General features: G+C 67.6%; 2 protein-coding genes across 4 annotated transcripts; one reads left to right on the plus strand and one right to left on the minus strand.

Moving 5' to 3' along the window:
- Nucleotides 1-150: 150 nt before the first annotated feature.
- STAT2 (signal transducer and activator of transcription 2) lies at nt 151-11,573 on the plus strand. Of its 3 annotated transcripts, none has more exons than XM_072919684.1 (24): nt 151-361; nt 472-603; nt 698-848; nt 941-1,039; nt 1,127-1,219; nt 1,298-1,376; nt 1,466-1,551; nt 1,628-1,776; nt 1,849-2,007; nt 3,855-4,007; nt 4,236-4,256; nt 4,849-4,942; nt 5,030-5,086; nt 5,419-5,502; nt 5,597-5,695; nt 6,533-6,668; nt 6,785-6,834; nt 7,533-7,621; nt 7,704-7,840; nt 8,150-8,338; nt 8,486-8,543; nt 9,602-9,740; nt 9,801-10,410; nt 10,998-11,573. In XM_072919684.1, exons 2-24 carry the CDS (start codon nt 473-475, stop codon nt 11,123-11,125), a joined length of 2,991 nt encoding a protein of 996 aa, XP_072775785.1. In that variant the 5' UTR covers nt 151-361; nt 472; the 3' UTR covers nt 11,126-11,573. The 3 variants fall into 3 exon arrangements, with proteins under 3 accessions (XP_072775785.1, XP_072775784.1, XP_072775786.1); XM_072919685.1 differs by having other exon boundaries at nt 152-361; nt 9,861-10,410; XM_072919683.1 differs by having other exon boundaries at nt 9,602-10,410.
- On the minus strand, nt 11,513-14,500 carry IL23A (interleukin 23 subunit alpha). The gene is made up of 4 exons (XM_041711571.2): nt 13,820-14,500; nt 12,833-12,931; nt 11,935-12,060; nt 11,513-11,764 (listed from the first exon to the last, which is right to left on the minus strand). Exons 1-4 carry the CDS (start codon nt 13,994-13,996, stop codon nt 11,624-11,626), a joined length of 543 nt encoding a protein of 180 aa, XP_041567505.2. The 5' UTR covers nt 13,997-14,500; the 3' UTR covers nt 11,513-11,623.
- Between the last annotated feature and the right edge of the window lie 66 nt (nt 14,501-14,566).

The following is a 14,566-nucleotide window of genomic DNA, read 5'->3' on the forward strand; positions in this document are numbered from 1 at the left end:
CCAGCGGGGGCTGCCGGGGCTGAGGCAGAGCAGAGGGACCCTCGGGACCACCCAGGACCCGAGCACAGGGACCCCCGGGACCACCCAGAACCCGAGCACAGGGACCCCCGGGACCACCCAGAACCCGAGCACAGGGACCCTCGGAACCACCCAGAACCCGAGCACAGGGACCCTCGGAACCACCCAGGACTGAGTAGAGGGACCCCCGGGAGCAGCCAGGACTGAGCAGAGGGACCCCCGGGAGCAGCCAGGACCTAGCAGAGGGACCCCCGGGACCACCCAGGACTGAGCAGAGGGACCCCCGGGACCACCCAGGACCGAGCAGGAGCAGAGGGACCCCCGGGTCCTGTGCTGCAGGCAGGTACGTGGGGTGCAGCGGTGCCCACCTGGCACCCGCGGGCATTTCTCGTCCTCCGGTCCCGCCGTGGCCGGGGCACGGCCCGGGACGCCGCTGACCCGCTGTCCCCCCAGCATGGCGCAGTGGCAGGAGGTGCAGAGCTTGGCCAACACTTACCTGGAGCAGGTGCACCAGCTGTACGCGGGCTCGGCGCTGCCCATGGCCGTGCGGCAGTCCTTGGCCGCCTGGATCGAGAGCCAGAACTGGTACCGGGGGGGGAACCGGGGCTGGCGGCGGCACCGGGGGGCACGGGCAGGGCTGTGCCCGCGCTGAGCCCGCGCTGTGCCCGCGCTGCCGCAGGCGCCAGGCGGCGGAGCCGCTCTGCTCGCAGGCTCGGATGCTGTTCCACTCCTTACTGGTGGTACTGGGAGAGCGCCTGGGCAGCCTGGGCTCGGACCGCGAGGATTTCATGCTGAAGCACAACCTGCGCAAGGCGCACCGCGACCTCCAGGTACGCTCCGGGCTGGGGAGGGGTCTCGGTGGGGAGGGGTCTCGGTGGGGAGGGGTCTCCGCGCCCCGCTGACCCCCCAAGCCCCTCCGCAGGCCGAGTTCGAGGAGAAGCCGGAGACATTCGCCAACCTGGTGGCCAACCTGCTGCAGGAGGAGCGGCGGATCCTGCGGCTGGGCCAGGCGGGGGAGCAGGTAGGGCAGGGCTGTGTCCCCCCAGCCCGCCCCACCCACGCCGGGGGTCCCGCGACCCCTCCCCACACCCCGTGTCTCCCTCCCTAGGAGGGTTCGGCCCCCGCGCCCAGCCCGGCCCCGGAGAGCGGCCGGGAGCAGCAGATCCAGCAGCGCTTGGGTGACTTCCACAGGGCCCTGCAGGTAACCCCCCGCCCCCCGCGACCCCCGCCGAGCCCCCCGGGGGCTGCCCGGCCCCTCCTGACCCCCCTGTGCCCGCAGGAAGCCGAACGAGCCTTCAGGCACCTGGAGGATTTGCAGGATGCCTTTGACTTCTGCTTCAAGGTGCACTACCGGCCAGGTGAGCCCCACGCCGGGGAGATTGGGGTGGGCACTGCCCTGCGCCCCCCCGAGCCCCCCAAAACCCCAAACCCTCTCCCCTGCCCGCAGATGGGGAGAGGAACAGCGACCCCGAGTACATCCAGGAGCTGAAATCCCTCCAGGACAAACTGCAGAACTTGCACCGGCAGCGGCAGGTGAGGGGGGCTCGGGGTGGCCGGGCTGGGTTTCGGGGGGTCTGTGCACCCCGCTCAGAGCCACATCTCCCCCCAGGAGGTGCTGGCTCTGATGCAGCAGCTCCTGAGGCGCAGCGAGACCCTGCAGGAGCTGCTGCAGCAGGAGTTGGGGGGCTGGCGGGCGCGGCAGCAGCGCCAGTGCTTGGGGGGCCCCGGCGACACCAACCTGCGCCCGCTGGAGACCTGGTAGGGCTGGGGGGCTCGGGGGGCTCGGGGGGGGCTGCAGCCGGACCCCTCCGAGCTCCCTGACCCCCGCAGGTTCACGGAGCTGGGCCAGGGGCTGTTCCAGCTGCGGCAGCTGCTGCGGGCGCTGGGTGAGCTGCGACAAAAGGTGACCTACGCCAGGGACCCGCTGGTGACAGAGACGCCCCTGCTGGAGCAGCGGCTGCAGGAGCAGCTCACGCACCTTCTCAGGAGGTGTGGGTCGGCTCTGAGCGGCTGCAGCGCTGCCAGGAGGGTTCGGGGATGGAGATCGGGGAAAAAAATCCTCCCCACCAAGGGTGGTTGAGCGCTGGGGCAGCTCTCCAGGGAATGGTGACGGTCCCGAGGTTCTCAGAGCTCTGGGAGTGTTTGGACAACTCTCCCAGGCACGGGGTGGGATTTTGGGGTGTCTGTGCAGGGCCTGGAGCTGGGATCGAGGGTTCTGGTGGGTCCCTTGCAGCTCTGGGTGTGATTCAGGAGGTCGGGGGGGTCGGGGAAGTGCTCTCAGGGATTTTGGGGGAAACTTTGTGGTGTCCTGTGCTGGGCTGGACTTTGATCCTGATGGGTCTCTTCCAGCTCTGGATGATTCAAGAGGTCAGGGAGAGGTTGGGCAATGCTCTCAGGTGTTGGGATTTAGGATTTTTGGGGGTGTCCTGGGACTCAAAGATTGCTGTGGGCCCCCTCCCACCTCAAGGAGCATTTGGAGAAGTCTCTCAGGGACAGGGTGGGATTTTGGGGTGTCTTGAGCATGGAGTTGGGCTTTGATCCCTGTAGGTCCCTGCCAACTCAGGATATTCCATCATTTCAGGGGTCAGGGACAGTTTGGACAAGGCTGTCAGGCCCTCAGTGCTCTCAGGTGTTGGGATTTGGGGACTGGGCGGGTTTTGGGGTTCTCATGTGCCGGGCCAGGAGTTGGACTCGATGTTCCTGATGGGTCCCTTCCATCCCTGGATATTCCACAGCTCAGGGGGTGTTTGGACAAACGTTGGGATTTAGGACTGGGCAGGTTTTGGGGTTGTTCCATGCCAAACCAGGAGTTGGACTCGATGTTCCTGATGGGTCCCTTCCATCCCTGGATATTCCACAGCTCAGGGGGTGTTTGGACACCACTCAAACATTGGGATTTAGGACTGGGCAGGTTTTGGGGTTGTTCCAATCAGGGGGTGTTTGGACAAACGTTGGGATTTAGGATAGGGAAGGTTTTGGGGGTGTTCCAATCAGGAGGTGTTTGGACAAACGTTGGGATTTAGGACTGGGCAGGTTTTGGGGTTGTTCCAATCAGGGGGTGATTGGAGCAATGTTGGGATTTAGGACCGGGCAGGTTTTGGGGTTGTTCCAATCAGGGGGTGTTTGGACAAACGTTGGGATTTAGGACCGGGCAGGTTTTGGGGTTGTTCCATGCCAAACCAGGAGTTGGACTCGATGTTCCTGATGGGTCCCTTCCATCTCTGGATATTCCATAGTTCCATAGCTCAGGGGGTGTTTGGACACCACTCAAATGTTGGGATTTAGGACTGGGCAGGTTTTGGGGTTGTTCCAATCAGGGGGTGTTTGGACAAACGTTGGGATTTAGGACCGGGCAGGTTTTGGGGTTGTTCCAATCAGGGGATGTTGGAATTTAGGACCGGGCAGGTTTTGGGGTTGTTCCATGCCAAACCAGGAGTTGGACTCGATGTTCCTGATGGGTCCTTTCCATCCCTGGATATTCCATAGTTCCATAGCTCAGGAGTGTTTGGACACCACTCAAATGTTGGGATTTAGGACTGGGCAGGTTTTGGGGTTGTCCATGCCAGGCCAGGAGTTGGACTCGATGTTCCTGGATATTCCATAGCTCAGGGGGGGTTTGGACAAACGTTGGGATTTAGGACCGGGCAGGTTTTGGGGTTGTCCCGTGCCCAACCCGCAGTTCACCCCGCACGGGGCTGTTGCTGATTTCGGGAGCGGGGACAGCCCGGGGGGGCCTCGGGGCGGCCCTGACCCCCCGTTTTCCCCCGTTTTCCCCCGTTTTCCCCCGTTTTCCCCCGTTTTCCCCCGTTTTCCCCCGTTTTCCCCCGTTTCCCCAGCGCCTTCGTGGTGGAGCAGCAGCCCAGCACCCCCAACGCCGCCAAGCGCCCGCTGGTGCTGCGCACCGCCGGCAAGTTCAGCGCCCGCGCCCGGCTGCTGGTGCGGCTGCACGACCGCAACCACCGCATGGAGGCCCGGATCCACATCGACAGGTCTGCTCGTTAGGGAATTCATTCCTTCATTTCTTCAATGCAAGGATGGCATTCATTGATTAAAATTTAAATTGAATTAAATTAATTAAGTTTAATTTAATTAATTTAATTAATCACATAAAATAAAATAAAATAAAGTAAAATAAAATAAAATAAAATAAAATAAAATAAAATAAAATAAAATAAAATAAAATAAAATAAAATAAATTATTACCTTTTCTCTTGCAGGGACCCGCCCAACATCCGAGGGTGAGAGCTGGGAGAGCGCCGGACCCACCCCGGGGGTCCTGAGCCCACCCCAGGGGTTCTGACCCCACCCTGGGGGTCCTGACCTCATCTCGGGGGTCCTGACCCCACCCCGGGGGTCCTGACCCCACCCCAGGGATCCTGAGCCCATCCCGGGGGTCCTGACCCCATCTCGGGGGTCCTGACCTCATCTTGGGGGTCCTGACCCCACCCCGGGGGTCCTGACCCCATGCCGGGGGTCCTGACCCCATCTCGGGGGTCCTGACCTCATCTTGGGGGTCCTGACCCCACCCCGGGGGTCCTGACCCCACCCCAGGGATCCTGACCCCATCTCAGGGGTCCTGAGCCCACCCCGGGGGTCCCGGCCCCTCCCGGGGTCCCAGCCCCCCATGTGCCCTCCCGGGGGTCCCGTCCCCTCCCGAGGGTCCCGTCTCCTCCCGGGGGTCCCGTCCCCTCCCGGGGGTCCCGTCCCCTCCCGGGGGTCCCGTCCCCTCCCGGGGGTCCCGGCCCGTCCCGGGGGTCCCGTCCCGTCCCGGGGGTCCCATCCCCGCCCGGGGGTCGCAGCCCCCTCGCAGCTCCCGCCTGTGCCCCGCAGGTTCCGCCGGTTCAACATCCTGACATCGAGCAGCAAAACGCTCCTGGCCGGGGACAGTCCCCAGGAGGGGCTGATCTGCGACTTCCAGTACCTCGTAGGGACCCCCCAGACCCCCAAACCCCCCCCGGGGCGGGGGGCAGGTGAGGAGCCCACCCGGGGCTGACCCGTCCCCGTCCCGCAGACGCTGAAGGAGCAGAAGGACAGCAGGGCCGGCAAGGGCAAGGGCGGCGGCGGCGAGGTGGGCACGGCCCGGGGGGCTGCGGGGGGCTGGGGGGCTGCAGTGGGGCTGGAATGGGGCTGGGGGGCTGTAGTGGGGCTGGGGGCTGCAGGGGAGCTGGGGGGCTGCAGGGAGGCTGCGCGGGGGCTGGGTGGCTGCAGGGGGCTGGGGGGCTGCAGGGGGTTGGGGGGCTGCAATGGGGCTGCAGGGGGCTGCAGGGGGGTAGGGGGGCTGCAGGGGTTCGGGGGGCTGCAGTGGGACTGGGGGGCTGCAGGGGGGTCTGGGGCTGCAGGGGTTCAGGGGGCTGCAGGGGGGTCGGGCAGGGCGGTGACCCCGCTGCCACCTCCCCACAGGGTCCCCTGGTCGTGACAGAGGAGCTGCACCTCATCACCTTCACGCTGGCTTACGCCTACTGCGGGCTGGAGCTGGAGCTGGAGGTGAGGCTGGGGGTGCTGGGGGGCTTGGGGGGCTCAGGGAGGGCGGGGGGGGGGGCGCTGGGGACAGCCAGCCTGAGCCCTGTCCCCTCCCCAGGCCACCACGCTGCCCTTCGTCATCATCTCCAACAACAACCAGTTCTCCAGCGCCTGGGCCTCCATCCTCTGGTTCAACATGCTCAGCTCGGACCCCAAGGCGAGCCCTGTGCCACCCCCAGCGCTGCCACCCTCGTGTTCCCCTGTGCCACCCCCAGCCCTGCCACCCTCGTGTCCCCCTGGCCCTTCCCCAGCCCTGTCCCTCATCCTGGTGTCCTGGCCCGGGTCCCTGCTCCTGGTTGTCCCCTGTGCCCTGTCCCCAGTTCCAGGCCCGCTCCCTGCCCCATCCCAGGTGCAGATCTCTGTCCCCTGGTCCCAGTGCCCTGTCCTGCTTCATGTCCTTGGTCCTTGTCCCACCCCTGCTTTGATGCCTGTCCTTGGTCCCTGTCCCCTGCCCTGGTGCATGTCCCCATCCCCTGCTCCCTGTCCCATCCCTGTCCCTTCCCCTGCTCCCTGTCCCCTGCCACGTGTCCCCATCCCCTGCTCCCTGTCCCGTCCCTGTCCCATCCCCTGCTCCCTGTCCCCTGCCATGTGTCCCCATCCCCTGCTCCCTGACCTGTCCCTTGGTCCCTGTGCCATCCCCTGCTCCCTGTCCCCCGCCCTGGGGACAAGCATGTCCCCATCACTTGTACCCCATTCTCTGTCCTTATCCCCATCCCCTGGTTCCTGTCCCATCCTTTGATCCCTGTCCTGTCCCTTGGTCCCTGTCCTGTCCCTTGGTCCGTGTCCCTTGCCCTGGTGCCTGTCCCCTGCCCTGGTGTATGTCCCCATCCTGCTGTCCCCATCCCCTCCTGCTGTCCCCATCCCCTGCTCTAGTGCACGTCCTGGTCTCCTCCTGGTGTCCCCAACCCCTCTCCCTGTCCCTGTCCCCTTTCCCTGTCCCCATGTCCCCAGCCCCGCTCACCCCGTGTCCCCATGTCCCCCCCGTGTCCCCCAGGCCCAGCAGTTCTTCTCGTCACCGCCGCCGGCCCCGTGGCCCCGGCTGGCCGAGGTGCTGAGCTGGCAGTTCCAGAGCGTGGCCGAGCGGGGCCTCAGCCGGGACAACCTCCTGATGCTGGCCAAGAAACTCTTGGGTGAGGCTGGGGGCACGGGGGGACACGGGGGGACACGGGGGGGACACGGGGGGACACGGGGGGACACGGGGGGACATGGCTGCACTGTCCCCCCTCACTCTGCTCTCACCCCAAAGGCTCGAAGCCATCACTGGACAGCACCGTGGCCTGGTCCAAGTTCTCAAAGGTCAGTAGGGCCTGTCCCCTCTGTCCCCATGGCCCTGTCCCCTCTGTCCCCATGGCCCTGTCCCTTCTGTCCCCATACCCTCATGGCCCTGTCCCCTCTGTCCCCATGGCCCTGTCCCCTCTGTCCCCATACCCTCATGGCCCTGTCCCCTCTGTCCCCATGGCCCTGTCCCCTCTGTCCCCATGGCCCTGTCCCCGCTGTGGCCGTGTCTCCTGGTCTCCCCATGGCCCTGCTCCTCTTGTCCCTCCATGGCCCTGTCCCTTCATGGCCCCATCCACCCCTAGCCCTGTCCCAGCTGTCCCCTCATGGCCCTCTGTCCCCACATGTCCCTCCATGTCCCCGTGTCCCTCCTGTCCCTCCATGTCCCTTGTTCCCCTCTGTCCCCCCTGTCCATCTGTGTCCCCATGTTGTCCCCTCCCTCCATGTCCCTCCATGTCCCCCCATGTCCCCGTGTCCCCCCATGTCCCCCATGTCCCCATGCCCCCCATGTCCCCTATGTCCCTCATGTCCCCCATGTCCCCTATGTCCCCATGTCCCCATGTCCCCTCATGTCCCCATGTCCCCCCCATGTCCCCCATGTCCCCCATGTCCCCATGTCCCCATGTCCCCTCATGTCCCCATGTCCCCCCCATGTGCCCATGTCCCCATGTCCCCCATGTCCCCATGTCCCCCATGTCCCTGTGTCCCCTCTCTCCCAGGACAGCGGCTCCGGTTTCTCCTTCTGGGCCTGGCTGGACGGGATCCTGGGGCTGCTCCAGGAGCACCTGAAGCAGCTCTGGAAGAAGGGGTAGGAACGGGGCTGGGGGTGCCACGGGGGTGCCACGGGGGTGCCACGGGGGTGCCACGGGGGCTGACGGTGCCACCCCCAGACTCATCCTGGGCTTCGTGAGCCACAAGCAGAAGGAGAAACTGCTCAAGTGCAAACGGTCGGGGACGTTCCTGCTGCGCTTCAGCGAGACCGTCCTGGGCGGCGTCACCTTCACGTGGGTGGAGCACCCCGAGACGGGTGAGTGACCCCCAGGACCCCCCAACAGCCCGGGGGCAGAGCAGTGAGGCAGTGGGAGAAGCCTCTGGAAGGATGGGAGTTCCCAAACCCACGGAGGGAGGGCGTGAGGGGATGTGCGGGTGGGCTTTGTCCCGGGGGGTTACGCTGGGACACCCTGGAGGTTCAGGCAAAGTGGAGAAACCTCCCTCCCCTGAAGTTTAGCGAGAGGATAAATTCAGATTTCACTTCAAACCTGGGTTCCCATCTCCAGCACGGCTTCCCGTGGGGCGCGGTGTCACCCCCCAGCTGACCCCCGCTGTCCCCCCGCAGGACCCCCCATTTTCCACGCCGTGGAGCCCTACACGGCCTCGGAGCTGGTGTCGCTGGCGCTGCCCGACATCATCCGGGACTACCACATGAGCATGGAGGAGAAGAATCCAGAGAACCCCCTCAAGTTCCTGTACCCCAACATCGCCCGGGACGAGGCTTTCGGGCCCTTCTACAGCCAGAGGATGGAGGGTACGGCCTGGCACGGCCTGGCACGGCCTGACACAGCCTGGCACGGCCTGGCACTGAGCCAGGGCAGCGCCTGCCACCCCCCTGACCCCTCTCTGCCACCCCCCTGACCCCTCTCTGCCACCCCCTGACCCCTCTCGTTGTCCCCAGGGAACCTGAGTGATTCGCAGAAATACCTGAACCGGCGCCTCATCCGCGTGTCCTCCAGGTGAGGGGATGTGGGGACACCTCCAAGAGCCTGTGGGGTCCCTGACCCCAACCCCGATCCCTGATCCTGACCCCAATCCCCAGCCCAGATTCCTGACCCCAATCCCTGGCCCTGACCCCAACCCTGAGCCTGATCCCTGACCCCTATTACCGATCCCTGACCTGATCCCTGACCCCAATCCCTTATCCCTGACCCCAATCCCCAATCCCTGAGCCCAATCCCCAATCCCTGACCCCAATCCCCAATCCCTGACCCCAATCCCTGACCCCCAATCCCCAATCCCTGACCCCAATCCCTGACCCCTGTCCCCAACCCTGACCCTGACCCCAATCCCCTACCCCTGACCCCAATCCCCAATCCCTGACCCCAATCCCCAACCCCTGACCCCAATCCCCAATCCCTGTCCCCAACCCCTGACCCCTGTCCCCAATCCCTGACCCCCAATCCCCAATCCCTGACCCCTGACCCCAATCCCCAACCCCTGACCCCATTCCCCAACCCCTGACCCCAATCCCTGACCCTGACCCCAATCCCCTACCCCTGACCCCAATCCCTGACCCCAATCCCCAATCCTTGACCCCAATACCCGATCCCTGACCCCAATCCCCAACTCCTGACCCCTGTCCCCAATCCCTGACCCCTGTCCCCAGTCCGTGACCCTGATCCCCAATCCCTGACCCCAATACCCGATCCCTGACCCCAATCCCCAATCCCTGACCCCAATCCCCAACCCCTGACCCCAATCCCCAATCCCTGACCCCAATCCCCAACCCCTGACCCCAATCCCCAACCCCTGACCCCAATCCCCAACCCCTGACCCCAACCCCTAATCCCTGACCTCCAACCCCCAATCCCTGACCCCCAATCCCCGATCCCTGACCCCAATCCTCGATCCCTGACCCCAATCCCCAATCCCCGATCCCTGACCCCAATCCCCAACCCCTGACCCCTGTCCCCAACCCCTGTCCCCAACCCCTGACCCCAATCCCCAACCCCTGACCCCAATCCCCAACCCCTGACCCCAATCCCTGACCCTGACCCCGTGTCTCTCCCTCCAGGCCACCCAACCGGCGGCAGACAGAGGAGGAGCTGGTGGTGGCCACGCAGGACCTGCAGATGCTGCAGCTGCAGCCCCGAGGGCAGGGGACACAGCAGCCTGGTGGCCTGCCATGGCCACAGCCCTTGGGGACACTGCAGGTCACCCCTGGGAACATGGGGACACCACAGGGGGTGACCACGAGCCCAGGGACACTGCAGGTCACCCCTGGGAACGTGGGGACACCACAGGGGGTGACCATGACCCCGGGGACACTGCAGGTCACCCCTGGGAACGTGGGGACCCCTCAGGGGGTGACCGTGACCCCGGGGACACTGCAGGTCACCCCTGGGAACGTGGGGACACCTCAGGGGGTGACCATGACCCCGGGGACACTGCAGGTCACCCCTGGGAACCTGGGGACCCCTCAGGGGGTGACCATGACCCCGGGGACACTGCAGCCCAGGGGCTTGGGGATGCTGCAACCACAGCCCCAAAGCCTGGAGCCACCACAGGTGGCATCAGGGGTCCCCAACTTCCAGGGGACACTGCAAGTGGCCCCAGGGGCTGTGGGGACCGTGCAGGTGCTGCCTGGGGGGCTGCGGGGGGACTCGGGGACACTGCTGGGGACGGTGGCCGTGAGCTCGGGGACACTGCCAGCGGAGCAGGGGACACTGCCAGCGGAGCTGAGGGACCTGGAGCTGCTGCCGGGGGGTCGGGACATGCAGGAGCTGCTGCAGTCGCTGCAGGAGCTGGAGCCGGGCCTGGAGGCGGCGGGGCTGATGCCAGACGTGGTGCCAACCTTGGAGGAGAGTTTCCAGCTGAGCCCCGGTGAGTGTCGGGGCTGGGGAGGGCACAGAGCTGTCCCCTGGGCACTGAGATGTCCCCTGGGCACTGAGCTGTCCCCCTGGGCACTGCGCTGTCCCCCTGGGCCACTGCCCTGTCCCCTGGGCACTCAGATGTCCCCTGGGCACAGAGATGTCCCCTGGGCACTGAGATGTCCCCTGGGCACTGCCCTGCCCCCCTCGGCACTGAGATGTCCCCTGGGCACTGCGCTGTCCCCCTGGGCACTGCGCTGTCCCCCTGGGCACAGCCGTGTCCCCCTGGGCACTGAGATGTCCCCCTGGGCACTGAGATGTCCCCTGGGCACAGGGATGTCCCCTGGGCACTGAGATGTCCCCCTGGGCACTGAGATGTCCCCTGGGCACTGCGCTGTCCCCTGGGCACTGAGCTGTCCCCTGGGCACTGCCCTGTCCCCCTGGGCACTGAGATGTCCCCTGGGCACTGCTGTGTCCCCCTGGGCACTGAGCTGTCCCCTGGGCACTGAGATGCCCCCGGGCACTGAGATGTCCCCTGGGCACTGAGATGTCCCCTGGGCACTGCCCTGTCCCCCTGGGCACTGCCCTGTCCCCCCGCAGGCAGCGCCGCGCTCCTGGACCAGCACGACCCGTTCCTGCCGCAGCCCGAGGACTCGGTCCTGCCCATCGTCCCCTCCCTCTTCACCGACTTCCCCCCGCTCCACATCGACCCCAGCGACTTCCAGTGACCCCTCCCCGCTCCTTTTCCCTTCCAGGGACCCCTCCCCACTCCCTTTCCCTTCCAGGGACCCCTCCCCACTCCCTTTCCCTTCCAGGACCCCTCCCCACTCCCTTTCCCTTCCAGTGACCCCTCCCCGCTCCTTTTCCCTTCCAGGGACCCTTCCCCACTCCTTTTCCCTTCCAGGACCCCTCCCCACTCCTTTTCCCTTCCAGGGACCCCTCCCCGCTCCCTTTCCCTTCCAGGGACCCCTCCCCGCTCCCTTTCCCTTCCAGGGACCCCTCCCCACTCCCTTTCCCTTCCAGGGACCCCTCCCCAGCCTTTTCCCTTCCAGGACCCCCTCCCTGTAAATAAATCCCCTTCCCACCGCCCCCCGCACGCAGGAGCCGCTCGCTCGTCTCTGTCAGACCTTTATTAGAAACCTATAAATAACGATAAATAAAGAAATCATAAATAAACCCCCCGGCGAGGGGCAATAAATAGAGGGGGGGGCGGTGTCCGGTGGGGCTCAGCGGGCGCGGTGGTTGAAGACGCGGCCGATGAGGGCGGCGAAGGAGCGGAGCCGTTTCAGGGCCAAGTGCCGGTGCAGCGGCTGCTCCCACACCTTGGTGGGGGTCAGGGGGTCCCGGGGGGCTCGGCCGTGCCCGTCCTGCGGGGACAGCGCGGTCAGGGCGGGGCTGAGCACCGCCTGCGTGCCCGGTGAGGCGGGGTGGGCTCCCCGGTGCTCCCGGTGAAGCTCCGGTGAATCCCCGGTGAAGCCCCGGTGAAGCTCCGGTGAATCCCCGGTGCAGCCCCGGTGCAGCCCCGGTGAAGCCTCACCTGGACGTGGCGCAGCAGCTGCTCCATGGTGGTCTCCAGCTGCGGCTGCGGCTGCTCACGGAAGATGTCGGAGCCCAGCAGGTCCCGGTAGTGCTGCAGGGCCTGGCGGATCCGGTGCAGGCAGCGCTGCGGGGAGGGGGCGCTGGGATGGGGGTCCGGGACCCTCCCGGGGCATCCCCGCACCCCCCACCGGCACCCCCGGACATCCCTGGGGGGCGCATCCCTCGGCATGGCTGGGACCCCTCTGGGACCTCCAAACGCATCCTCGGCTCCCCCAGGACCCCCGGACATCCCTGAGACCCCTCTGGGACCTCCAAACTCATCCTTGGCACCCCCGGGACCCCCAGACACCCCCGGGACCCCCAGACACCCCCGGGACCCCCAGACATCCCCGGGACCCCCAGACATCCCCGGGACCCCCAAGTGCATCCCCGAGACCCCCCCTGAGACCTCCAAACGCATCCTCGGCACCCCCGGGACCCCCAGATATCCCCGGGACCCCCAGACATCCCCGGGACCCCCAAGTGCATTCCTGAGACCCCTCTGGGACCCCCAAATGCATCCTCGGCCCCCCCCAGGACCCCCAAGTGCATCCCTCAGCCTTCCTGGGACCCCCAGGCACCCCCAGGACCCCCAGGAGCATCCCCCAGCACCCCTGGGAACTCCAGGCACGTTCCCCAACATCCCCGGGCACCCCAGAGCATCCCCGGGACCGCCCCGGACACATCTGGGGACCCCAAAACACAGCCCGTAGCACCCCTGGTGTACCCCCAGGACATTTTGGGGGACCCCCAGACCTCCATGGGACCCCAAACGACCCCCAGAGCATCCCCGGGACCCGCCCCCCCGAGCCCCGCAGCCCCTCGGTGTCCCCGGTTGCCCCCGGGCCCCCCGGTACCGTGTGGTTGCTCTCCAGGCTCTGGGGGTCGCAGGCGTCGCTGCAGCGGATCCGGGGAGGCCAATTTTGGGGTTCCTCCTCCAGCAGCTGCATCCCCTCCTGGAGCGGCGATCGGAGCGTTCCACACGCGCCCGGTACCCCGGGGGGACACCGAGCGGCTCCCGGTACCGCCGGGGGACACCGAGCTCCCGGTACCCCGGGGGGACACCGAGCTCCCGGTACCCCCGGGGGGACACCGAGCTCCCGGTACCCCCGGGGGGACACCGAGCTCCCGGTGCCCCCGGGGGGACACCGAGCGGCTCCCGGTGCCGCTCCCGCCGCCATGCTCCTGCACCTCCCGGTGCTTCCCGCTACCCCGGTGCCCCCGGCCGAGCCCCCGGTGCTTCCCGAGCCCCCCGGTGCTCCCCGAGCTCCCAGAACCCCGGCCGAGCTCCCGGTGCCCCTGGCCGAGCCTCCCGGTGATTCCCGAGCACCCATCCCGAGCCTCCCGGTACCCCCGACCGAGCTTCCCGCTGCTTCACGGCTGAGCCCCCCGGTGCTTCCCGAGCCCCCCGGTGCCCCTGGCTGAGCCTCCCGGTGCCCCCGGCCGAGCCCCCTGGTGCTTCCCGAGCTCCCGGAACCCCGGCCGAGCTCCCGGTGCCCCTGGCCGAGCCCCCCGGTGCTCCCCAAGCTCTCGGTGCCCCCGACCGAGCTTCCCGCTGCTTCTCGGCTGAGCCCCCCGGTGCTTCCCGAGCCCCCCGGTGCCCCTGACCGAGCCCCCCGGTGCTCCCCGAGCCCCCCGGTGCTCCCCAAGCTCCCGGTGCCTCCGGCCGAGCCCTCCGGTGCTTCCCGAGCCCCCCGGTGCTTCTCGAGTCCCCCGGTGCCCACGCCGAGCCCCCCGGTGCTTCCCGAGCTCCCCGGTGCCCCTGACCGAGCTCCCGCAATCACGGCCGAGCCCCCCGGTGCTCCCCAAGCTCCCGGTGCCCCCGCCGAGCCCGCCGCTCTCACCAGCACCGGGTGCGGCTCCCGGACCGTCCCCAGCAGCCGCGCCAGCTCCCGGGACAGGACCCGGCAGGCGGCCCAGTCCGGGCGGCGGAGCGGTGCCGGTGCCGGTGCCGGTGCCGCGGGAGGCGGCGGCAGCAGAACGAGGAGCAGCCAGAGGCGGAGGCGGCGGAGCGGAGCCATCCGAGCTCGGTCTGTGCCGCCACCGGCGCCGCCACCGGGGCTCTTATGGGGCGGCGGCAGGTGGGGAATCCCGGGGCAGGTGACTCCCGCCCCTCATCGCCGCCGCCGCCGCCCCTCGAAAGCAGAACCGATACCGGGCCGGGGTCCCCGCGCTGCGCCCCGCCGCACCGGGACGGGACGGGACGGGACGGAAAACCCGGGGCAGTTCCTGGCGGGATGGGCGGCACCGGCACCGGGATCGCCACCGGGACCGGCACCGGGGGCGTCCCCTCGCTGCACCTGGGCTGCCCCGGCGGGCGCACCGGGAGCCCGCGGTGTCCCCTCGCTGTCCCCGCGGTGTCCCCTCGCTGTCCCCTCGCTGTCCCCTCGGTGCCGGGCCGGGGCGGCTCCGGCGCTTCCCGCTCCGCCCGCCGGGGCTGCCCCCGGTTTTCCCCGGCACCGGGAGCGCCGCGGGCACCGGGGATGGGGCGGGGACGCTGCCCGGAGCTCGGGACACCGGGGACATCGTGGGGACACCGAGGGGACACCGGGGGTGCTGGGGGACATTGAGGGACATTGAGAGACCCTCGG

This window comes from Taeniopygia guttata, chromosome 29 (genome assembly GCF_048771995.1).
Source record: "Taeniopygia guttata chromosome 29, bTaeGut7.mat, whole genome shotgun sequence".
Lineage (NCBI taxonomy): Eukaryota > Metazoa > Chordata > Aves > Passeriformes > Estrildidae > Taeniopygia > Taeniopygia guttata.